General features: G+C 29.7%; 1 protein-coding gene across 9 annotated transcripts; it reads left to right on the forward strand.

Annotated features, from left to right (window-relative positions):
* Positions 1-3,130: 3,130 nt before the first annotated feature.
* Positions 3,131-21,689, forward strand: LOC119831021 (alaserpin-like). Of its 9 annotated transcripts, XR_005287872.1 has the most exons (11): positions 3,131-3,287; positions 6,163-6,254; positions 6,595-6,738; positions 6,834-7,037; positions 7,133-7,231; positions 7,887-8,027; positions 8,244-8,453; positions 8,886-9,033; positions 19,601-19,725; positions 19,925-19,977; positions 20,127-20,386. XR_005287872.1 is itself a non-coding variant. In XM_038354229.1 (10 exons), the coding sequence occupies exons 1-9, from the start codon at positions 3,266-3,268 to the stop codon at positions 21,094-21,096; spliced, it is 1,188 nt and encodes a 395-aa protein (XP_038210157.1). In that variant the 5' UTR covers positions 3,131-3,265; the 3' UTR covers positions 21,555-21,689. The 9 variants fall into 9 exon arrangements, 8 of the variants coding, with proteins under 8 accessions (XP_038210157.1, XP_038210158.1, XP_038210159.1 ...); XM_038354229.1 differs by lacking the exons at positions 19,601-19,725; positions 19,925-19,977; positions 20,127-20,386 and adding exons at positions 20,969-21,096; positions 21,555-21,689; XM_038354230.1 differs by lacking the exon at positions 19,925-19,977 and having other exon boundaries at positions 20,127-20,142.
* Positions 21,690-25,866: the final 4,177 nt, after the last annotated feature.

Here is a 25,866-nt window from a genome sequence, read left to right on the forward strand (position 1 = left end):
ACTAATATTACAAATGTGAAAATTTGTAAGGATGTGTGTGTGTGTTTGTTGCTCTTTCACGCAAAAACTACTGAACCGATTGCAATGAAATTTGGTACGTAGACAACTGGACAATTGGAATAACATATAGGCAACTTTTTATTCCGATATTCCTGAGGGATATGGACTTACGCGGGTGAAACCGCGGGGCGCAGCTAGTAGTTCATAAAATAAAACGACAGCATAATTGTCAAATTATTTTCCATCATATAAACATATAAACGTTTGATCGTTAAACAAAAAATCCCATACACTGTATACACACTTGATCGCCGAAGCCAAAATAAACAATCAAATAATTTCAGCGAAGCAAATTGGCAGTACTATTTTAGTACTGCAAATAACACTTCAATGGGGAAAACTACGCAAGCTATCAAGTAATTTCCTACTTTATTCTTAGAATATTATCAAGGCCGAAAATACATTCTTCTGCTTATTTTAAGATTATCTAATACATAATTAATATAACATAAGAATTAATTTTATCAACAATGTCTATAATTTCGTAGTAATTCACTACAAAAGATAAAATGACGCACGAACACATTTAAACAATCAACGAATTAACAATCTCGGGCGGCTTTGTCGGTGCATAAGGCCGAACGCATACATTCGTACATACATGGCTTATAAATAAGAATAAACAATTTGCAAAAAATCTTAGATATTTCTGACAAAGACATATCACTATTAAATTAGCATAATATCACACGTTGTTTTTTGTTTTTAAATTTTTTTCTTTCAGAGCATAGACTATAAAACACGTGTTTAGCTCGTGTCGTCCCCTAAAATCAGTACATTCTATAATTAATCATAAGTAATATATTACATTGTAAATTTCTCATTTTTATCCAACTTTGTTTATAAATACAATCGTGACCTGATAATTCTAAAAGGAAAACAACTCGATGCAAATTATTCTTTACGTATAAACCCATATTTTAGTTACATTAATTGTCTTCATATTGAGTAATTTCATTTCGCAGTTATAATCTTATTCCATGGTTTTGGTTTGTAGCACTTTTTCATTAATTACAGTGACTTAACTATGTTCAAGCTAATTATAAAAATCTTAATTAATATGTGGCATAGGCATATAAAAGTAGAAGAAGAACGAGAAACGAAGAGAACGGAGTAGAAGTAATACGATTGCTAAACCAAACTGGGATCATCAGCCGAGAGGTCAGGCGTCGCCAAGGATCAGCGAAGGACGCGGGTGTCGAATAATCGTCTCAATCGATTCTTTCTATTCTTAAAAAATATTCAATTTATCAGCATTTTAATGTAAAAATATGTATGTCATTTAGAAATATAAATTAGAGGATATAAAACAATAAATTTTAGAGGCAAGTTAATTGTTATAAATCGTTGTTGTTGGAATTGTGACAAGATTACATCATGCGGCGTGGGGTTGATTTAAATGACATAAAATAAATTTGCTGTTGTTGGCTCTTTTTGGTTATTCTTTGGTGGTTTTTGCCGTTTTTAAACAGGATCGCATTGTTACTTTCTATGTTAGGCAATAAACCCTGATCATAGACCAGCATTCATTGTCTGTCTGTGTTTGTGATTATCGTCTGTCTTTATTAGTAAATTACATAGAAGAAGATAACAATTCTGAGGTACAAACCCAAAAAAATCCAATTGATAACCTCCTCCTTTGTTAAAAGTTAGTTCATAATAAAGACATTGAAAGCGTTATTTGTAATTAATAATATGAATAGTTTAGTGTCCTTTGTCTGAACAGAAGGTTGGTGATCGCTCCAAAAATAGAACCATCCATTCAAACCATCGTTTTATTACTTTATTCAGACCTTCTGGACCCGTTTGCTCTGTACTCACATATTATGTATATTTATTGAAATCGAACAAAACAAATGAAAGCTGCGGCTCAGATTTATTATAACTAACGAAAATATTATAAAAATAAAAAGCGTTGAAAAGTATTGTTGTTTATCTTATCCATTGATTTCTCTGTGTACCAATTTCTTTCGAATGACTTCTGTATCATATAAGCTATTGTTTGTTATTTTGCATTATCTAAGTGTTTTTCGAATGCTAAATAATGTTTACAAGAAAGTTTACGTATGTATTATAAAATTAGTTCGGAGCCAAAACACCAGGGGCGCTGCTGTGAATAGGGTTGCCAGAAATGAACCGAGAGTGGGTTCTCTTTTTCATGTATATTAATCTACTCTTTGATATAAATTCTATATCAAATAACTATTCAAATATGTCATTGAAGTTCGACAGTCGAACATGCAAACCAATAGACTATCTAAGAAGTCTAATCAAGATTCATGTGCATACAAATAATTATAAAGAAGTACTATAAACTTGTTTAAATTCATACATGAGAAATTTTGAAAGAATAGATATATATTCTTTCAAAATTTCTCATTTATAAAGCATTTCAATACTATAAAACTAAAAATTAAATTCGTACATTTTCAAAAATACCTTCATTAATAGAAAAACAAAAGTGCTCTTCATTACATAGGATTTATTTTTCAAAAATCACTGTGAAATAATATTATGGTTTGACGCTTATTTAAACGCGAAATGAGGTGGGTATGGATTAATTTGGATAGTGCCTAATAAATAGATTTGCGTTAGAGTAATTTCCTTTAATTTTAACTTTCTTGAATCTTTAAACGAATTATTTAATATCACAAAAAACTACATTTCATCAACTAACATTCAATATTTATTATTATAATAGATCAGCGGTAAATAATCATTTCATTTCAAATACATCATGCATTTCTATATAAATACGATAAGATACTATTTCTTATTACTAGATTCTGTTACTTTATATTATTGCTTTCTAAGTAGAAAATGATATAAATAATTAACTAATAACTTACGCAATTTTTCTTAATAGATAAATAATGCCAATAACAATTAAAAAGAACTCTAATCAATAGTGATTGAAGGGACAATTCGCATTTGATTGCATCAAAACTGAATTGTTTGGATCGATTTAAACGGTTATATACTTTCAATTGCCACATGCTCCGACGTACATATGTAAATAGTCCCCAAGATCATCGCGTATTTTTAGTTTAATTGGCATCGTGATATTTCTTGAATTCCCCAATGACCCAAAGTCGAGATTGTTTACCGTAGCAACAATAACAACCGACTGTGAATTACTTAAAGCACATCACCTAAAGGAAACTGGTTAGTGTGTGACCGGCGATTGAACGAGTCAACAGGCAAAATGAAGCTCACAATTTTTTATTGTAAGTCGTCATTTTATTCTATTTTCCTTATCAATATTGTTTTAAAATATATATGTTTTTATAAAAAACGCAAAAAGGTTTTCGTTGATATTCTATTTTATAGTTATTACCAATTCTATTTTTTTATGAATATTCTTTGTTTCAAATTTCTATTACTTCTGTGTTGCTTTACACATCATTAAAATGATTTTTAGTATGCTTATTTTGAATTATATTACTTTAGTAATATTGAATATTGAGTACTAATATTTATAATTAACATATACTTTAAGCTACAGGATCTCATTAATTTTTCTACCTCCATCAGTAAAAAAGTGTTCATATTTATAATATCGATATTATATTTAATGCAATTCCTATTAACACATACAGGTTTATGTGGGGTTTTTTATCTCGAAAGTATATATTTAATGTCTTATCTCAATAAACAAAAGTATTCAAAGTTGTTGTGGGTCTGGCATCTAGTTATCGGTGAACTTGACCTTGACCTCTGATGGTAATCAATGCCGGCTTATAGCTCGAATTACTCCGAATAAAAGAAATTGAGTTTTATAACTATAGTATCGTTTGGTTTTATTAATGTCTCGGGAACATTTTTTATTGCTTTAAAACAAAACTAAAAAGAAACTGAACTAATTATGTTGTGTATGTGTACTAAAAAACAATAGAAACAACAATCTTATCGCTATAATATGGCAATTTCTTCCACATTTTATTACGTGCATACCTGTATTATTTCTTTATTTGAATTTCTTATGAATACTAAGGGAGACTTCAAATCATGTTTTAGTAAAGTACATTTAATTTAATATAAAACACAAATAAGCAAATCGATTCAGTAATCGTGTTATATGGAACTAATCCACTGTAATTGCTTATTATTGATTTTACGAGAGATTTTTAATGACTGTTCGTAAAATATAATTAGTCGCTTAAAATAGTAATAACTAGTTGCACCATGCGGTTTCATCGGCGTAAGTCTGTATCCCGTTGGAATATTGGGATAAAAAGTTGCCTTTGTGTTATTCCAGTTGTCCAGCTATCTACGTACAAAATTTTATTGCAATCGGTTTCAGTTTTTGCGTGAAAGAGTAACAAACACACACACATCCTTACAAACTTTCGCATTTATAATATTAGCAGGAAGGATTAATTAGAAAATTAATTGATAGCCACTATATTCAACAATTATTTATAAACACAAACATGTCATAATTTAGAGACAAACTGACACAATTAAGTATGCTACAAGGTGTGTGATGATCAATTGAAATTAATTTGTATTACAATTGAAATCTCCTTCGAGTTATATTTAATTTCTTTACATTTTTCCACGTTTTAGTATTTACAAATAGTTTGTTTGTTTCAAACTTGCTGTTTGGGAAACGAAATGTTTTATTTTTAACCAATTTCCAAAAATGTTTTTTATTCGGTCGTATTAATTGTTTGTAGGTTGCCTTTACTAATTACAAGAATTGAAGCAATAATTAATATGTAATAAATAATTTGATTTGTGTAGATATCATCAAAATAGGTTTAGCGTCTTGGTCATTTACCCAGGCCCACAAAATGTGCCACGATTCACGACTGATATCCTATATTCAATTGTTTAAAATATTTCAATCAAATGATGAGGAAACCAAAGAAAGAATGTGTTTAAATTTCCCTCTTAAACAACAGACTATTTCTAGAAAATGCTATATTAGTTTATATTTATAGACAAAAGACAAAAGTCCTCTTTATTATGAAACATTTGCAGCAACGACCTATTGAAAATGAACATATATTACTATTTTTTATTCTATTTAATAGTATTCCACTTGAGATAACAATTCATAGGTGTATAATATGTATACATAGGAAGGGACATTATTATACTTCCAAGTACTTGGTACATTATTTATTTTCAAATGAAATTACGATGATGCAATACCGTTTAACCAAACAATACATGAGTCGCCTTACAAGACGCAAAGATAAGTACATAGTGGGCTTTGGAAATCCCAGACATAAAAAGTGACAGAGGGGTTTTTTACCTCCTAGACCGGTTTAGCATATACAAGTTAATTTCAATCGAAGTCAGTTTTTGTATGTCGAGTTTAAATGATGCACGACTATGTACTGGAATATGTTTGATGTTTTTAACACGTTTTTATTATCTTTATTTGTATGTTTGTGTATAATCGAGTCGTTTAGTCTCGATTTTGACCCATTTCAAATCGACGGATTTCATTCAAACTTGGTGCACTTATCAAGGATCAGTGACAATATAATAATTTTATTAGTTTATGTTATTATCCTAATTCGTAACGGCAGTATTCATTAATTTTATTACATATATTCGCTATTTATTTCAAATATTAAAACCACTTTGCTTACAATAAAAAGTGACACATTTATTAATTTAATTAACCCAATACAGTGCGAAATACATTAAAATTTTATTGAACGAATGAGTTTTGCGATGCCATGCTGACAATATTGTAATTATTTGTAGGTTTCTTAATGCAACTCCAAAAAACAAAGTGCACCCTACTTTTCATTATTCTATACAAAAAATGTAATTAAGGAACCACTAAACAATTTTCAATAAACATATTATAAAAAAAAGCTTGCTTCGTCGTTACTCTGTTATCGTTGTCATCGTTCCGATGAAGAATAATTAAGACTATTATCATGATTTTTTTACAAATAAACATTTGAATTTAAATATTTCTATGTTATATATTAATATTATATATGGTAAAATTGTATAATTTGCTGTAGTCTATAAAATAAGTATAGCATATCCTCAAGCTTATATCAATATTACTTTTAATTATAATTGAAACCAAATTTCCTTTTGAACTCTCATAATATTATGTTTATTTTTTAGTGATGACACTCGCTGCTATAGCACTGGGAGATGAGAATTTATCCAGACAGCTTAAAAATGGAAACGATCAATTCACAGCTAACATGTTCTCGGTAAGTTAAGTGTTTATTAAAAACTTATGCATTGAAACAACATCTTAAATGATACTCAAATAGAGCGTTCTCTCATCTCAAAACATTACGTAAAACGTTATTCAGTCATAAGAAAGCATCGAATAGTGCATCGCGTGCTGATTATCTGCACTGTAGGCAAAGATACCATATTGAGGAAACAGGAATTGTCTTTAAGGTCAAAGGCATAAGTAATCTAACGTCTAATTTATTAAATAGAACCAATAGAACGAACTGATCAAGAAACAAACCAATGAACCGTCAATGACTATTGTTTATATACACGGATAAAGTGATTAAATAACATAAATAACAATTTCAGGAAGTAGTGAAGGAGAAACCACACGAAAGTTTTGTAATGTCAGCATTCTCAGTGATGACTCCTCTCGCTCAGCTGGCTTTGGCTTCTGAAGGAGAATCTCATGACGAACTGCTCAGCGCTATTGGCATGCCTAACGACAATGTTGTAAGTATAATTTCAGAAATAAATATAAGACGAAATCGTCAAAAAAATAGCTAAATCGATGATAATCAAAAATACATAAACCTTTCAATTTTCAGACGAAAGCAGTATTTTCTCATTCCGAAGACAGACTGAAATCAGTGAAGGGTGTTGTTCTCAAAACTGCGAGTAAAATTTACGTCGCACAAAATTACAAATTAAATGATAATTTTCAAGCTGTAACTCGCGACGTTTTCCACTCTGAAGTTCAAAACGTTAACTTCGTTGATAGTACACCAACTGCGAATGCAATCAACTCCTGGGTAATTGTGCTATAATTGCTTAAGTAAAATGCGATTTAGATAAGCACTAAAACTTTTGTGTCAATAATAATGTGTTGTATTATTTGATCTTTCAGGTAGAAGACCAAACAAACCACAAAATAAAGAATCTCGTTGACCCTAACGCGTTAAATTCTGATACTCGTGCATTGTTGGTGAACGCCATTTATTTCAAGGTATCCTACTAATCCTACTAGTCCTACTAGTCCTACTACTATATCCTACTAATACTATAAATGCGAAAGTTTGTAAGGATGTGTGTGTGTTTGTTACTCTTTCACGCAAAAACTGCTGAACCGATTGCAATAAAATTTGGTACGTAGGCAGCTGGACAACGGGAATAACATATTGCCTATACTTTTTATCCCGATATTCCTCCGGGATACGGACTTACGCGGGTGAAACCGGGGGGCACAACTAGTTTTATCTAATTTGTTGTGATCAAGATCTTTTTAATTTTGTAATGGAACAAAACATATTACATATTGTTATAAATCAACAAATAATACTGTTTATTTATTACTGAATTTATTTCATAAACAGTATTTATATCAGAAATTATATGAACTTATGTTATTAGAGAACAGTGAAAGAGTTATTTGACATTACTACGAGATAACGAATTATTTGTGTCTAGCTCACATTAAGAATAAATAAGATCTAATGGATATTTCAAATTTATCGATTGATTTGCGTAAACCTTTAAAAATCCTTTAAAAATATTAAATCTCTCCGAACATAATTATAAAATGTTTGATCAAATGATACCGTAAGAACTGTACATAATATAGAAAGTGTAAAATACATTTATGAAATGTTTGAAATCATCAGGGTCTTTGGCAAAATCCTTTCAATAAACATGCAACATCCGAAAAAGATTTTCATGTATCAAAGGACAAGACTAACAAAGTACAAATGATGTACCAAAAATCTGAATTCATGTATGGCGAAAGTACCGAACTGAAAGCCCAGGTAAATATACTCATATCAACAAATATATATTTAATAAAAACTGAAAACATTTATTTTCTTTTTGGTCTTGTTCAAATACGTTTTTTGTTTTAATATATTGGATTGAAAGCAAAACTCCTGAAACTAATAAGGATTTACGTATCGTTGAAAACGGAATGTCTCACAAGACATCTAAGCAAACCTAACACAGGTAAATTTTATTTTTGAACATTTTAGATTTTGGAAATGTTCTATGAAGGACAAGAAGCCTCGATGGTATTGGTGCTTCCAAATGAAATCGACGGTATCAATGAATTGGAACAAAAATTAAAAGATCCTACTGTTTTGGAGAAGGCCTTGAAAAACTTATACCAGACTGAAGTTGAGGTTTTCATTCCTAAATTTAAAATTGAAACAACTACTGATCTTAAGAAGGTTTTGGAAAATGTGAGTATTCTAGTTCATATGGCAACAAATAAAGTAAAAATATTAAACTGACTTTTCTAATGATATTAATTAACGATAAAAATTTAAATGATATAATAACATTTAAAAAAATATTTACTTGGAGTGTAGTAAATATTGTGACGATAATTATTCTGAATTAAAATCTAAACCGTCTTCAATTTATTAGAACTAGACCAAATCTAAATGGGACTACATGGGAGGCACCAGCTTTCCAATACTTTTTATTGTTTGTTTGTTTGTTTTATTGTTGTTTTTGTTGTTGTCAGTAGATAATTCATATGTAAAAATGCTTGAGTAATTTTAGGCAAAAGAAAACTTTGTAATTTTTTTTTTTTACATAATATAAATAATCTTCACGCACCTGACAGATCGCAAGTAGGCAGGAGGTTGTAATTTATAATATTGTTGCAGATGGGCGTTAAGAGAGTTTTTTCAGCCAATACCGCTCGCCTTAGCAACCTCTTGGAAGGGGGTGATAATGGTTTATATATATCTGATGCTTTACAAAAGGCCTTTATTGAAGTAAATGAAGAAGGTGCTGAAGCAGCCGCTGCCAACGGTGAGTTTTGCTATATAAATTACTTATGGAGCCATTTGGCCCTAATATACAAACTTTTTTCGCCTCTTAAAAAAACCTACTGATTTGTGATCTTCATTTACAATATTCGAAAAACTTCTCGTGTGTAATTGATTTTACTTCTTCCTCTGTGTATAACTCAAAATGTACTAACTTCTATGCAAGATAATATATTCGAGGACTTAAATGTAAGGGAAGTAATAACTATAACTGTGATCTTCCTTCTTCATTTTGTGAGAAAAGGTAAATACATTTTACGATATTCCTTTTACTGTTGTACTTTTGTCTGTAAACTAACCTTTTTTGTAATTTTATTTTTCATTGCCTCATCTCTGGATCATCTCTTTTAAATATATGTAAATATAATATGCATAATAATATTGAATTTTTAAAACAAACGGTATTCAGAAAATATAATTAAGTGGAATTTTTACCGTCTGCTTCTACCGTCTATTCTTACACTTCGTTATTGAAGTGATGTTAATAAGCTATTTTGGAGTTTGTCGATTCATATTTCCAGTGTTTATACCTCGGAGGGAAAGCCTTGCCATAAATCCAGAACGGAAAATTTTTCTATGTAATCGACCGTTTTATTTTGAAATTAAAGTCTATTCATCGAAAATTTTCTGCGGAGTAAAATATTAATATTCCGGATTTAGGTAAAGTTTCGATATCTATTTTTATCACTTTCTTAACATTCTTTTCTCATTTTTGGGGCAATATTGGAGTAGTATCGCTTCAAGTTTCCATTGTGGTATTTATATCAGCTATATAGTCTTTGGTTATTTTTGAGCAAACCTATATTTTATTAACTTCTAACACCTAACCTTTATAGTATCTAATCAACTGCTGTTAGATAATTAATAGGGTAATAATTATAGCGAATTAGCTTAAATAATAGCAGAATTGGCTGTTATTTAAAAATTGGGCCTATTTAACACGAACATATTAAAATACGTGATATTTTTTTAATAGAATTTGATGTACTTAATGAAAAACATTACAAAGCACAAGAAGAAAGAATGAATGTTTATTTACAATTTATCATTTTAAACAAATTTGAAAAATTCAATTTCTGGTTTAAAGTGCTAAATTCTATATTAAATTCAAGGCATATGTCTTGATCTAAATAACGGAACGCACCTTAAAATTTCATCACAAAAGAATCAAAGAAAATAAGAGATAATAACTATTGCCCATATTTATATACAAGTTATAACAATTGTCTGTCAGTAGTTTAATTTCAGTCATATTTAAGTATCTTCCGAACTCAGCTATACCAACTTATGATTAACAAAATACTAAATTACTTTCTTAATATAATTTTTCAGGTGTCCACGTTACCTTACCGTTTCCAAACAATAAACCACAGCCAAGGATATTTAAAGCTGATAGGCCATTCTATTTCAATATAAGATCTAAGGGATTGCTTTTATTCAATGGAGTAAATAATGGAAGCAGTAAATGAAAATAAAAATTAAACGATTATAGCGTTTGAAATGATGTTCTTATTGCGTATAATTTAATGATTAAATTTCTGGAAAACTTTATTTACTTGCAATCGTTTAAAGTATCAGTACAGCCGTTGAGTACTATGTACTGTATCTGTAAAACATATTTACAACAGAACTATCCATAATACTATGAATGAATATATAAAATATTCATTGTAATACAACGACAACTTTTTAAGGTTACGTTATTTTTACATATATTAAATAAGTTTTAATTTTGTCCATCTATCAAACCGTTTCCTCTAAAAAAGCGTGGGAATATTGATGTAATTACTTTCTTAGTCAAAGCGATCCACCGTCACATTTGTCGCACTTTTTGGGACAAATTCAAAAGCACAGATTATAAAACAATAGCCAGATGAAGTGCACGAACACGCAATTATCGCCTCAAAATACATGAGTACAACGCGTAACGCGGCCTTCGTAATTTTAGTTTAAAAAAATGCAACTTTTGTAATTGTGACACGGAAAAAGTTCTTCACAAGAACAGAAAAAATGGGGGAATATCCTTTTATACGACGCCTCCTTTGTACAGTGGTAAACGCGTGAGCGTAGAACCGAAGGGTCCTGGGTTCGATTCCCGGTGGGGACAATAAAAAAAAATTTCTCGGTCTGGCAGGACACAGAAGGCTGATCACCTACTTGTCCATAAAGAAAATCGATCAGTGAAACAGATGTATATCATCTGCCCTATGGGGCATGCCCCAGTAGGGGACACGGGACTTCACTTTTATCCTTTTATAGATAATTGTAAACTATTTGGGTTATTTACTTTTTATCCACATAGGAATTTTACATATGACCAGGAGCACAAAACTTCGGTAGCTTTTCGCGTATGTTGCTAACACACAAAAAAACGACTTTTCCTTATGTATTGCTTAAAGTGTATTGCGGAATTGCCTAAGACCTACGAAAACGCATCAATACTGCAAATATTCAGATTTTTTTATTTTAAATTTCCATATGATCTGCGTCACATCATTCATAATGACAATAGTGAACAATGCCATCGTTCAAACGCCTTAACCAACATGGTCACGAAATTTGTTATATAATAAGTTATCGTCAAACCAGAATATATAGATATTTTTTTTTCGTCCATTTTGAGACTTAGTGGTAGGTAACGTTCGAAATTTCCTGATAGGCTCATGAATTTCAAAATGAAAGTCGGTAAATTCCATCACTAAGTCTTAAAAAAACAGATGTTTTTCTATACATAAAACATATATATAGTAGCGTTCGACAAGCAAATAAATTGTTGACTAGTTATTTGTAGAATTATTTAAGGTGGAAACTATTAATAATAGAAAACAAACTAATTTTATAAATAGAATCACTTATTTTCGATATGCTCTGAGCAAAGGCTCTTTGAATAAAGTTAACGACCATCTCGCATATTTATTTGTAAACTAAACATATCATAATTCACAATAAAAAAAAAATAAAACTCAGGAAATTCATTATACCGTTACCATAAATAATGATCCAAAGATATAGCTTTTTGTCCTATATTTTATACTGATATAGTCAAAGAACTACGAACGTTTTTTATACCACTATTTCCAACTTTAAATTCAAATTAATATTTATCGATTATTATTAATATATGATTTCTCCATCAAATGTGTAAAACTATTAATTGGTGGTACATATGCTCAAACATTTGAGAACTAAATGTAGTACAAAGAAAGGGTACAAGTATCCAACGCCAATACAAATAATATGTATCTGTTGAAAAATTTTGTTTAAATTCAAACCTTTTATAAATATGTATTACATAAATGCAGTATATTAAAATATATATAAGATGCTTCAGGATATATGCTAATTACAGAGCGTGTTGTGATCAAAATTCCACAGATTATATTTATATATCATATTATTATATATCAATAGAAACAAATAGATATATCTAAGCCTGAGATTGATTAAAAATCATGCAAAAATTGTTATAGTTGGTTGACTATCCTCGCCTATCGTGGTACCATCCAACATAAACATATGATACATTTACAGATGGTTCCAACGAGTAATAGGTACTTAATATTGAAGTAGTTCTTCAACAAAATGCGAGGTAACAGCGTAGTGCGCTGCAAATGAAGAAGACTTGGCAAAGTCACTCTCACTTCTAAGCTTCTTCTCATATTATGAGCGTAAATTGCTAGAGATTTAGACGTGTTATCATTTCTTCTTTATAGACGTACTTACATGGGCTTTATTGAAGCAGTCTGTTATTAACAATTAAATAAATAGCTTTTCCGACGTTACTGGTACTTGAATCTGAATGTGCTTAGTCTTTATGTAGTATAATTTATATGAATAAGTATAAAATTTATATAGTTGTAGATTCGATGAATTCGATTCAGCATTCAGCATTCAGCAAATAAAGATGTAAACGAATTCCTCATCGTTGATCAACCCTAAATATCTTCTTCTCATAATCTTCTTTATTCTAACTATTCAAACTATTCAACAACAACTTAGTACACTGGAGACTGCAGAATCTGTTTGATGGTATTTTTGTTTATATTCACCATTGGACCCGTCTGTTTTGCACGTAACTAAATTTATTCGTCATAACCTCAAACGTACTTAAAATCAAGAAAGAAAAAACAACAAAAAAGCCAATGACATGTTATCATTCGAAATAGGAACAAAAAGTAGCGCAATGAAAATACAAGTTATTAAATGACTTTTAATAATATTGCAAATGTAATAACCCTAATCACCATTGCTCGTTTTCTAGTTGACTTTAAGCAGTACCTATCTTATTTATCATATTTCTGAGTACACCCTGGAGGTAATAGAGAAAAAATAAATATTACCTGTATTCAAAGTATCATTACGTAAATATACCGACTAGAAATAACATTTCTTTTTATTCGTTATGACAAATGGCACACGTACATAAAATCATAAGTTCAACGCTCATACGATTCTTGGATGGGAGCGCTATGAAGAGCTATGTAAAGTTTACACAATCTTATAAGAACTCAGTAAGGTCAGTTACACAGTGATGTCGGAATGCATTAAATCTATTTATTTCGCTGTTGACGTCACAGTGCGTCTCGAAAGTGATGTTCTTACGTCTTCATAGAATAAAATAACAAGTCTACAATATTATTAACTAAAATTTTACTCTTGTAGGTATAATTGTATAGTGTCTGTTATAATTATCTATTTATTAATTATACTCACCACTATTTCGATACTATAGATCGTAGTAAATACGTCTTATTTTGAGATTTTAGAGTCCACTCAGATTAAATAATAATATTTCTTATCCTTTTTGTTTTTCTATAGAGGATACTTCACCGATTTTACATTTCTGCGTAATATGTGATCATTGCTTTTTAACTTTTATCCCGGGTAATCTGTGCATATCCGAGACAGGACTAGTCAGTTTCTTATAATTCACTATAGCTTATAATAGGTGGTAGTTTTCTTTTTATGTGTTAGATTATTATGGATAACAATGATCTTTCGGATCCTCGTGATTTCTTTTGATGTTAGCATAGTTCGTTATAATTACCACCATTTGAGTATATTAATGAACCGACTTCAAATTCACTCTCAAGTGAAATAAAATTATAAAATAGCTATAAAACAAAAAAAAAATGATGACATGTTATTGTGGGAGTCGAGCACGCTTCGGCACGAATTGGGCCAGCTCGCACCGGGGAAGTACCACACCCCCACAGAAAACCGGCGTGAAATAGTGGCATGCCACTGTGTTTCGTACGGTGAGTGGGGGAGCCGGGGGCCCGTTTCCTTTTCCTCACCCGTCCTAGTCCATTCCTACTTTCCAGTCGTTAGTCCTTTCCTTTTTCCCTTACCACATAAAAGCGGGCAGCGCATTCACAGAGGTACTTACTAGCTTTGTGAATGTTTATGGGCGGTGGTGATCGCTTAACATCAGGCGAACCACCAGCTCAGCTGCCCGCTATGACATAAAAAAAAAAAAAAAAAAAAAATGTTTTTTTTGTGTCTGAAAGTATTAGGACGCTAAATATTGATATAGGAATTAGACGTTTTACCCCGGAGAAACATCCCATTCTCATAGGAAGATTTCTCATTCCTATGATACCTATTTGAACCACTCCGAAATTGATAAATTCCGATAGATGACGCTATATTAAAATAAGCCCCGTATGACAACTGGTAATTTTCTTTGACCTCACGAGCGAAGACGCGGGTAACGGCTAGTAAATGATATATAGAAGAAGACAGATGCTAATGCTTAATCACATTATCACACTAGTCACATTAGTATTATAAATGTGAAAGTCTGTTTGTTTCGATGTCCATCAATCACGCTGAAACTGCTGAACGGATTTTGATGAAATTTGGTATACAGACAGGGTATGAGTTTGGTATACTGACTTGGGTGATAGGATACTCATTATTGCGAGTGAATGCTCCCTTGGCATAAAACAGGAAATATGATATCCGGGCGGAGCCGGGACGAGCGTCTAGGCTGTAATAAAAATTAACAACTTAGACTTCAATTGAATATGTGTGTCTAAAACAATTTAAAACGATTTGTCTACAAAAATTTGATAACGAAACCGAGCCGAGCCATGGTAAAGCCTACAATAGGTTTAGTAATTCACTTTTTTAAGTTGTAATACTAAATATAATTAATACTACAAACATATATTTCTATTTGCATTTTCAGAGTTTGGAATAGTTCTGTTTTCGCTCTCGAAAATGTTTATTGCTGATCATCCGTTCCTATTTTATTTAAAAGAAAGCAACACAATTGTTTTTAACGGAGCCTATTCCTCCTAGGTATTTATTAATAATTCCATGTATATTATGCACGCAGCAAAGTATTTATAGTTTATATCATCTGCTTTTTTATGATAATTGTATTTATATCACCTTCATCATAACACTTCGATATTGAAAAATAAATAAGAAAAAACTTTTATTATTTCTATAGAATGAACTTAAAAATCAATTTACTACGTTGAAATTAATATAAAAATAACGGTAAGAGAAATGTTAATAAAACAACAATTTTAAATTTTATAAAATATACAAGTTTAATATCAATGAAACTGTATGAATAAAGAATGTATCTTTGGCATATTTTTTCGTCAATACCTTCAAAAATATGCGCTGGATGCGTGTTCCCAGAATTCTTTTATAAAATTACTATATTAAAGTTGTTTATTTTCCTTTGCGATCACGTAAATATTACAATAAATTTATTTAATTCTATTTATATATATGCATAATTCACAAAGATAATAAATACAACGTGGAAATGTAGCCCGTATTGTTATGAATACTAAATAGTATTGCAGTAGTATTATTATAAAGTAGTAGAAATTGTGTTTATTCGATATCATGTTACATTGAAAGGCGGTAAAAATATAAGTGCTGATTTTTTTCAGTCTTCGGAATCGTCGCAACAAGTCTTGTAATTTACGAGCCTCCCCCGAAGATCTTCCTCGCTGACAGACCATTTTACTTTGAAATCAGAACTGGTGGAGTGACATTATTTAACGGAGTGCAATTCGAATAAAATCTAAATCATCCCAGTGCTAGCTATTAGACGATATTGTTAGACTTTTTAGTAAATAAAAACATCGAACAAACTTTTGAAACTATTATTTGACCTCATTCTCAAGTTATCTCCGAGTATTTAGGAGCATTTATACAAAAACAGGATTTGGGAATATATATTATATACATATATAATTTATGTACTATAACTATTATATGTATATAAAAATGAACGCTAAATATGCTAAGCGTACAACTCGAGAACGGCTCGAACTATTCGACTTTTTGTAACGTTTTTTTTAAGACACAAGGAAGGTTCTTATTGAGAGAAAAATACACCACGAACGAAGCCGGGGCGGACCGCTAGATTTCAATAAAAAATTGAGTACACCAATTATCTCGTAACAAACATTACAATAACCGTTATCTTCTATACGTACAGTTGCTCAAATTGTAATTGTTCACACCAATAATTTAAGATTTTTGTGTGTCTGTATCTGTTCCCTCTTTATATTCTTTCAATATATTGAATGAACTTGATGGGCAGGAAATTTGTGTTGTATCGGAAACAGAAAATATATAAACAACTACATAAAAAAAATATTCTGCATACATTAATATCATCTTGGATGATATGAATATTTTAGTTATCCTATTTTTCAGATTTTGAAACTAGAATTATCGGTGGAAGGCCTTATAATATGTTTATGGCAAATCATCCATTTCTCTTTTACTTGAAAGGATGCAATTACATTCTGTTCAATGGAGCTTTATACTCTTAGGTATTTACTAATGAATAAAATGTACTATGCATGGATAATGGAGATATTTTATGATCTTCTACAAGTTAATACATATGTATCAAAAATGTATGCATGGTAACCGGACTTGTTTATAGACTATTTGATTAATCTTTTGCCTGAATATTGAGTAAATCATAATTTCATAATACTGGTATATTTCATAAAGTTTTGATGAATTTGACTTTCATAAGAACCATAGTAGCCTATGTTAAAATATTAGTCACGAAAAAGGCAAATTAAATTTATTGGTTAATAATTTATCAATTAAATTGATTTTAAGAAATATCAGAGAACGACATCTAAAATATATAAATAAAACAATATTATCTTATCCAAATGAGAAAAAATCATAACAATGGGTATTTACATATTATATCATACTATTTATCAAATAGAATATAATATTTATAACATTAGAAATATTTTCTTAAGACACTATAATAGAGTTAGCATATTATTACTTTTATATATTATGAAGACTGGTAGATATAATTTTATTATTAGATTTTTATTTAATATCACGTTTGTATATAAATATGGATTTTAATATAGTTATGGTGTTATTATGTATTGAATATTATATTACCTAGATGGTATGCGACTTTAGGGTAAAACAGCTTAAATTTAAACCAATTTGCGATCAATGTAAGCATGAAAATTAATAAGTACAATTATTATCATGAAAATATATCATTATTAATAATTTTGGGTACATTACTCAGCATTTTTCACATATAGAAACATATTGTAACTAACGATTTGGTTTGATTCATTAACCAACGATTTTCTTACGATGTCATCCGAGTATAAATATACACTAACAATAAAAACTAAGTCCACAAACCTGATTTAACGCTAAAGTGTAATAAATTAATGACTATGTTGCTGCACGCGTGGAAAGTCAATGATTTATAATTTTTGATATATTTTTTAAAATGACTTTTTTCATGGTGGTCTTAAATTATTGCCTATATCGATTAAAATAGAATTAGTAATATTGTTTAATCTCAATAATATCTATTAAAATACGTGTTCCTTGATAATGTTGATTAGTTAATGCTAGTTTAATGAAACGAATGGGCTATGATCGTTTAGTGTAAGAAATATTACAAAAATTTTCATCCTCTATATAATCATCCTTTTATAATTTTGAATGTTGTTTTTCAGCTTTCGTTATTTACACTGACAGCATTATGATTGAACCCCTCCCAAGGATTTTCAAGGCTGACAGACCGTTTTATTATGAAATAAGGGCCGCTGGAATGCCTCTATTCAATGGAATACAATCGAATTAGCAAATAATTTCATATTTACATTTGTATTTGTATCGTACGTTTCGTTCGATGTTAAATAAAATTTATACTCAATAATATAATACTCAAGTCTTAAACTAAATAAATAAAATGACAATATGACGTTCATCTTGTGTACTTGTAAAATGAAAACATTAAATTGTATGAAAAATAAAATTAAAACAAACTTACCTATCTAAGATATTTTAATCATCCTCATACCTAACCATACAATTTCTCATATGAATGCAATTAAATTTAAATAACAAAATATAATATTACCTCAAATATTTTTCAATACTACATAATACTTTAAATTATCATCAGGTTGGTTCATTTCTAAAGAATGCAAAAAATATTACCATCAAAAGTACAAATATCATTAATACTCCGATTTCATTAAATTAATTTAATTCAGAGAATATAACGACTATATTGTAGATACTACTAATTACAGTTACACTAACTGGATTAACAATGGATTAATTGTATTATCATTGTAACTACTCAACACCTAGACCAAATTCAATGTATTTCTGGCTGACTGATTCCGACCTATCTTACCAATAATAATTAATGAATCATGATCCTATCAAAGTATTCAATATAGTATATATCATGTAAAATATCACACGTGATTACTATTAGCACGTATAGCTTTAATTATTAAACTTTCTGATTCTACTTCTAAAATACTTTATACACCTAAACTTTATCTTATGAATGAATATCATTAAAATCTTGTTGCAAAATTCTTAATGAGGAATAAGACCATAACATAGTCTCAATTTATATAAACAAATAAGCGATAATTAGTTAGGAAATTAAACACCACCATTGCCCATACTTCAAGTCGAACACAGTTGAAATTTATAAATAATCATCTAATAAACACAATTGCACCAAAACACAAATATTCCAATATTACTAGTACTCCAGCAACTCTTGTAATACCTATATTAAATTTAATACTTGCCTATATACTTACAAATCGTACCATCTTAATACTAAATTTGAATTAGTAATCAAAGTCACTCTATTTATTTATTCCCATAGTGAATAAGGGACTAAAAAAAAATGCGGATGTAGCTTCGATTGTAGAGGCCAGAACAAAACGTAACGTATAAATAACCTACAAATCATTATTAATGTACATATCACGGGCTGTTTTTACGTAGCGGCTCAACACCACAAAAAAAATTTTTAACTTGTTAAATTATGTTTAAAATCGATTAGCACTTTTTGAGCTTATTCGTAAATACAAAACTCTCCTCTCTACAATATTAGTGTAAATTAATCTCGTCGATTTCCCAGAGATGAGGACACAGGTTCATTGTTATCATTATTGATATTAATATTAGTTAATAATTATATCAATAATTTTATTATACTTTGTCATTATTTCTTTTAATCTTTAATATTCCAGAATTCGGAATCGCTTTTCTATCGGCAGTCGTCTCCTTCCCTCAAAGGTTCATAGCAGATCATCCTTTCTTATTTTATTTGAGAGTGAGAGACGAAGTGATATTTAATGGCGCCAACTTTAACTAGGTATCTATGTGAAAGTAAATTTTTGCTCGCATGTTAATCGCAGTCGTAAATAACACAAAACCGATGCTTATTTATTGCTATTTCAGGAAATCTGTTTATGTTCTGAAATATAAAATGCAGTCATTGCGAAACAGTTCCTTACCTAATATTAAGCTATTCGAAATGCAACTAAATACTCTTAATATTAATGTTATTTTAGAACAATGTGAGAGGCAATGGATTGATTTAAAGGATAATTATACAATTTGTGTGGTAATTAGATAAATTGCTTAATTTTTTATATCGCTTTATTTATATTTTTGTTTATGAGTGTTATATTATATCACAGCAAAATTATTCTGCTTATTATTTTTCGTTTTTATTGGCTGTTTTATCTTGATGAAAATATTTGTCTTTTTCAGATTCAGTTTTCACACCTAAATAAATAAAAAATATGAATTAATATTACTAATATATCCATTTCTATAATAAAAATAATAAATAACGTGTGATGAAGATAATTTATTATCAAATGCCATTTCAAGACAATGAAACACGTTACTTCAAATTAAATAATTTAATGCAGTGAAATACCCGTGCAATAATTTCTTATAAGTTTTTATTTTAGTTAATGCAGTGTTACCCGTGATATATTTACAAAAATAAAGTTTATAAATAATCATTCTTGAGTATCATTTCATTACACAAATTAATAATCCTTTCCCTTACCCTCATACCTAGTGTTTTGTTTAATTACTTAAGTATGGTCAAATTGAAGTCTAATGAATACATAAATAATACAATGTAACATAATAATAGAAATATATAATAAATAATTGAAGTAGTTATATTTCTGAGTGTGGTGATATATCTATCCTCATTCAAAATGGAGTTATAAGTTGTTGTTGTGTCTTATTTGGCTATTTATTCAAAAAATATATAAAATTAAATACACGTACATCTCTTTATTAATACTAATATAAAATGTATGTGTACCTGTTGTTATTTTATTCGTAAATAATTTTTGCAAAGTTTTTCAGTCCCTAAAATCTTTGATCAACACTATACTAAGGACTTCTAGTAATAATGAAACGATACAAAGTGTACTTATATATTGCTTTGCTGTAGAAGGAGGCGTATTCTTGAAGCTGTGATATCAGACTCTTGATCAAAATAAATAGATATATACTCTAATATAATCAAATTACTTTAGGGATATATCATTTAAAAATTCTACTAAAAACGTGTACTCTTATTATTACAGTGTTTGCCATACGTAAGAAGGTTATGCTCAAATATCTCGAACCAAAAAGATTTGTAGCTGATCAGCCTTTTATATTTTACTTGAAAGTCCAAAATATACCAATTTTCACAGGAGGCTACTCCGCTTAGGTATTTATCTAATTAAAGCATATATTTTTACGTATATTAGATAAACAATAAACTGATGCATGCTGGCTGAGTCATTTACGAATTGGAATGATTATAATAATGTTATTGCATGGACTTAGTTGAATATCGGGAGTTTAGTTATGTATACAAAGTTGCTTCATGAACGTGCTTGATAAATGGAAATATATAATACTACTATAATAGCACACTACTCGCACTATTCAAATATTTAACATAAACTTTAAACTCGTATTTAGTATATATAACCGTTAATATGCTAACATTAACTCGTCTACTAACACAAATTCTGAGTTTACTAAAACTATGCACTGTGTAATTCTTTAAAAAAAGTTAAATGAACAAAAATTTAACACTAATCAATTATATTAATACCTAATATAACACATGGTTAAATGTGATCGGCGAAAAATGTTTAAATTCTTTTCGAAAATTTTCAGATTTTATCACCAACAGATTTGGCGAGTTTATCGAAGATTTTATAGCAAACCATCCCTTCATATTTCTCATAAAAGTTCCTGGATGTGATAATGTGTTTATTGGAAAATATGCTGGATGACATACGCATTACGCACGCAAATATACTAACTCCATGTTTTGACACAATTAATATTCTACATAATATGACTTTACCATACTAGTATTAAGTTACTGCTTTTGTTTGAGCAAAAGTAGAATTACATGATACCTGATTAAAAATTGTTAAATTATTTTAAAATTGTTTATTTTTTAGCTTTAATGCAAGGTAATTATAAACGACTCCATTGGTTCTCGGTTCTCCTATTTCCATTCTTATATAATGTTTAATTATGAATTCAATACATAAACCTTTGAATTATTACCTATATTATCGTAATAAGTAATAATTAATTAACATAAAATGTTGTGTTTGTAGGTAATTAAAAATCCGCTTTGAGATTTTTTCTTCCAAATATACGTAAATGATTTGTATATTAATACGTTTTACTTAGATCGGGCACCGGGCTATCAATAAAAAAATGTGGCGCCTATTTCACTGACATGTTTTAACGAATATTTTATATTTTAAGTGATGCACGTGAGTTGATAGCACATATAACACTAAACTGATTCAAATTGACGGTTCTTATTGTTGTACCAATAAGTATATATCATATATTGTAGAAGCTTTACCCATCATTCACACCTCATATAAAGATAGTAATCCATATGGTAGAAGAAAAAACGATTGCTTAACTCGGTTTATAATATATGGGCTAACTAAGGGCATGTTTATGGCATGTGGCCTGATATACGAGTATAATTGTCCTTACATAACATTTTTACGATTTATCAGCTTCATTCCATAAAACACGTTATCAAAATTTTGCTTCGTTTTAATTCTTTTATGAACTATATACAATGTTTTATAGATATATAATGTTACATAGTATCTATTTATGTTTCACATTTATATTAATAATTTACATGTCGGTTACAAAATGCCAACTTGCGTTTTTTATCGAATTCATAAACAATTAGTTGGCATTATGATATCTATGTCCTTTAATCTTAAAAATAAATGGTAATTCGTCGTGTCGTTCATGTGTTATTTCGTCGTGCGATTCTTCTTAAACAATTATTTTTATTTTCATAACCTTTGCTTTACCCTAATGACCGCCTCTTTGGCACAGTGGTTAACGCGTGAGCGTAGAACCGAGGAGTCCTGATTCAGTTCTCAGAGTACAAAAAATATATCATCTGCCTCATGCCCCATTAGGGGACTTAACTTTTTAGTTTTACTTTCATGTTTCGACTTTATTGCATACATTATCGAATTCATTTTATGTCAATCAATTAATTTTTTATTTATATTTATTTGTGTTGTGTAGAAACGCCTCCAGTTATGTATATTTAACGTCTGTCGTCGTTACAGACTACTAAATATTACTACGAGCGTACTCGTGTGCAAGACACTCAGATAATGTATATTTTCAATAAATGTCTATATCCGATGACAGTTACCCATTTATGCCAATCTCATTGTTATTATCTCGTACGAGATGTAGTTGCTATGGGAACTCCTACTGCCAATCCCTCTTTATTTACTTCTAGTCTGTCCTTCCTAGATGGAATGTCACGACATTAAAATTCTTTTTGGTCTTTGACTGTCGGTTTCTTCACGATGTTTTCTTTCACCAATGAGTATGGCGATGAGGCTACTATGAACCACTGAATATCGTACGATTAATTGGGACACGTGGGAGGTATTAACTAATGACCGACAATAGTTACCCTATCAGCATTACATACAGGGAGCCGGAGGCGCGTTTCCTTTTCCTCACCCTTTCCAGGTCATTCCTTCTCTCCAGTCATCAATCCTTTCCTTATCCATTATCCCTCAAAAGCGGGTAGCGCATTCGCAGAGGCACCACCTCTGCGAATGTTCATGGGCAATGGTAATTGCTTACTATCAATCGAACCACCAGCTCGGTTGCCCGTCAAGACATAAAAAAATAATATTCCTTATACCAAGAAGCTATCCTGCACTAAGCTTGCTAAAAAATACCTTATATCATTGTTATTATATATACCTTATATACTTATAAATATTCGCAATGCAACGTAAAAATGCGTGATCTCTTCACTTTTTTCTTGATTGCAATACGTGAATTGATGTCTTTCTTTGCAGATTTTACTGTATATTACAGGTCTATGCGTCGTTACTTGCCACCAAAGAGATTTATAGCAAATCGTCCTTTCCTATTTTACTTGAACGCAGCAAATATAACATTATTTACAGGAGCCTACCTCGCTTAGGTATTTATAATTTATATCTAGTCACGCATACAATCTCGGTTCGTCTAGTTTAATAATATTTAAAATTGGTTGCATGCTAGTGGAACATTTAAATATTTAAATATAAAATCTTCAAATTTGGAATTTTAAGCCCTAAGAGTAAAAATATAATTATGGTTTTAAATTGCATGACTTTTTTCATTTTTGAAAGGTTTTATTATTATATTATCATTAATGTTTTATTATAGGTATAAAAAAATAATGACATTAATAAGTAATTGTTTTCTGCTTGTAATTTTGGGTTTCTGAATAATAGCGTATTAAGAAGACTCTTTCTAGTATTGAAATATGAATTCACGCGCAATTTAACATGATTTAGTTTTTTGTAAAATTCCAGTTATACATTACGTTTTCATTAATTAGCTTAAGTAGCAAATAAATGGGTACATTCATTCTCATTAGTGGAACCAGAATAAAATAAATGCATTATAAAATACGATATTATCTCCGTTTCTTTAATGATGTTAAAAATGGCAAATACCTACAAATTTACGAGTTAAGAGTTCATAGCAAATGATCCATTGGTTTGGTTTGATTTCTCCGGGATAGATCCAGCAACCCTGGAATCTATGCTCGTGAGCCGTGCTTCAAGGGCCACGTAAAACAATTTCCTCTCTCCGGACCTCCGTTTCCTCCACCACCGAACGAAACACAGTAGCATGCTATTATTTCACGCCGATTTTCTGTGGAGGTATGGTACCTTCCCCGGTGCGAGCTGGTCCAATTCGTGCCGATTCTAATAAAATAGTGATGAAGGTAGGTACATTATTAAAGGTTTTATTCAAATGTCACAGAGAAACTTACCAAAACAATACAACAACAAAAAATTGTAAATACATAGAAAGTGAACAGCAAAAAAAAATAAATAATAAAAAAGGTTGCCGGTATCCCGCAAATATGGCGCGTAGAAGTAAAGGGGTCGTTATTATGTAGGAAAAGATGCTCATTAAAATGTGCTGCATACACCGAGAAGTTTAAAAATTATCAATTACCACATTCTGTTATCTAGTGTTACTATATAAATTATCGACCATGACACAACAATCACCTGCTACAATAAAAATAAATTAATTGCTTGTCATCCGTTACTGTGTTTTTTTAAACTGAGTATAAAAGCTTTTTAGGTATTAGTGCCTATTTTAATAAATTGATTTATTCTGACACACGCACACACACACAATAATTCTTGTCCTTTATTTAGGTATATTATATTAATGATATTATCCCCAGATAAATTATGTATCAATTTGTACACTATTACATTACAAATCAGCATGATTAATGGGATTATCTTCTTATAATTAATTACTTATTCGCGCACATTTAATGAGAACCATATTGTATTGTAAGGCATTTCAAGTGCATGTCAATGTTTTACTATTATGCATGCTTTTAAACAGGTAAGTACATTTTATATTGATGTATTAAAATAAATATTAACTTATAATAGCCAGTGCATTTATGGTAAAAAATTTAATCTATTAATTAGGTACGTTTTAAAACAAATTTAATGTTTTAGTTTTAATTTAACGAACATTTTTTTTTTTCATATTAACAAACAAAATTTATATAAGTGTTTAATTTACTTTTAGCCAAAAACTGCTTCTATTACTATTTTTATTATAGCCTATTAAATTGTAAAGAAACCAAGATGAATTTCATAGTTTGATTAAGCTCTATACATAATCAAAAATAATTAATTTAAACTTTTCTTTCAGATTGCGAATTGCTCGATGAACAGATGTGTAATGTCTATGATTATATGAAGGAAAATGAAATAAAAATTTTATACACATCAACTACTATTTTATTATAAACCCTATGTATCATATAAAGTTATTCATATTAATTAATTTATAAAATTCATATAAAAATATTTTTCAAATTTAATAAGCAATCAGTATGACATAGTTTTTACTCCATCCATCTTGTTTT

Source organism: Zerene cesonia, chromosome 13, assembly GCF_012273895.1.
Source record: "Zerene cesonia ecotype Mississippi chromosome 13, Zerene_cesonia_1.1, whole genome shotgun sequence".
Taxonomy (NCBI): domain Eukaryota; kingdom Metazoa; phylum Arthropoda; class Insecta; order Lepidoptera; family Pieridae; genus Zerene; species Zerene cesonia.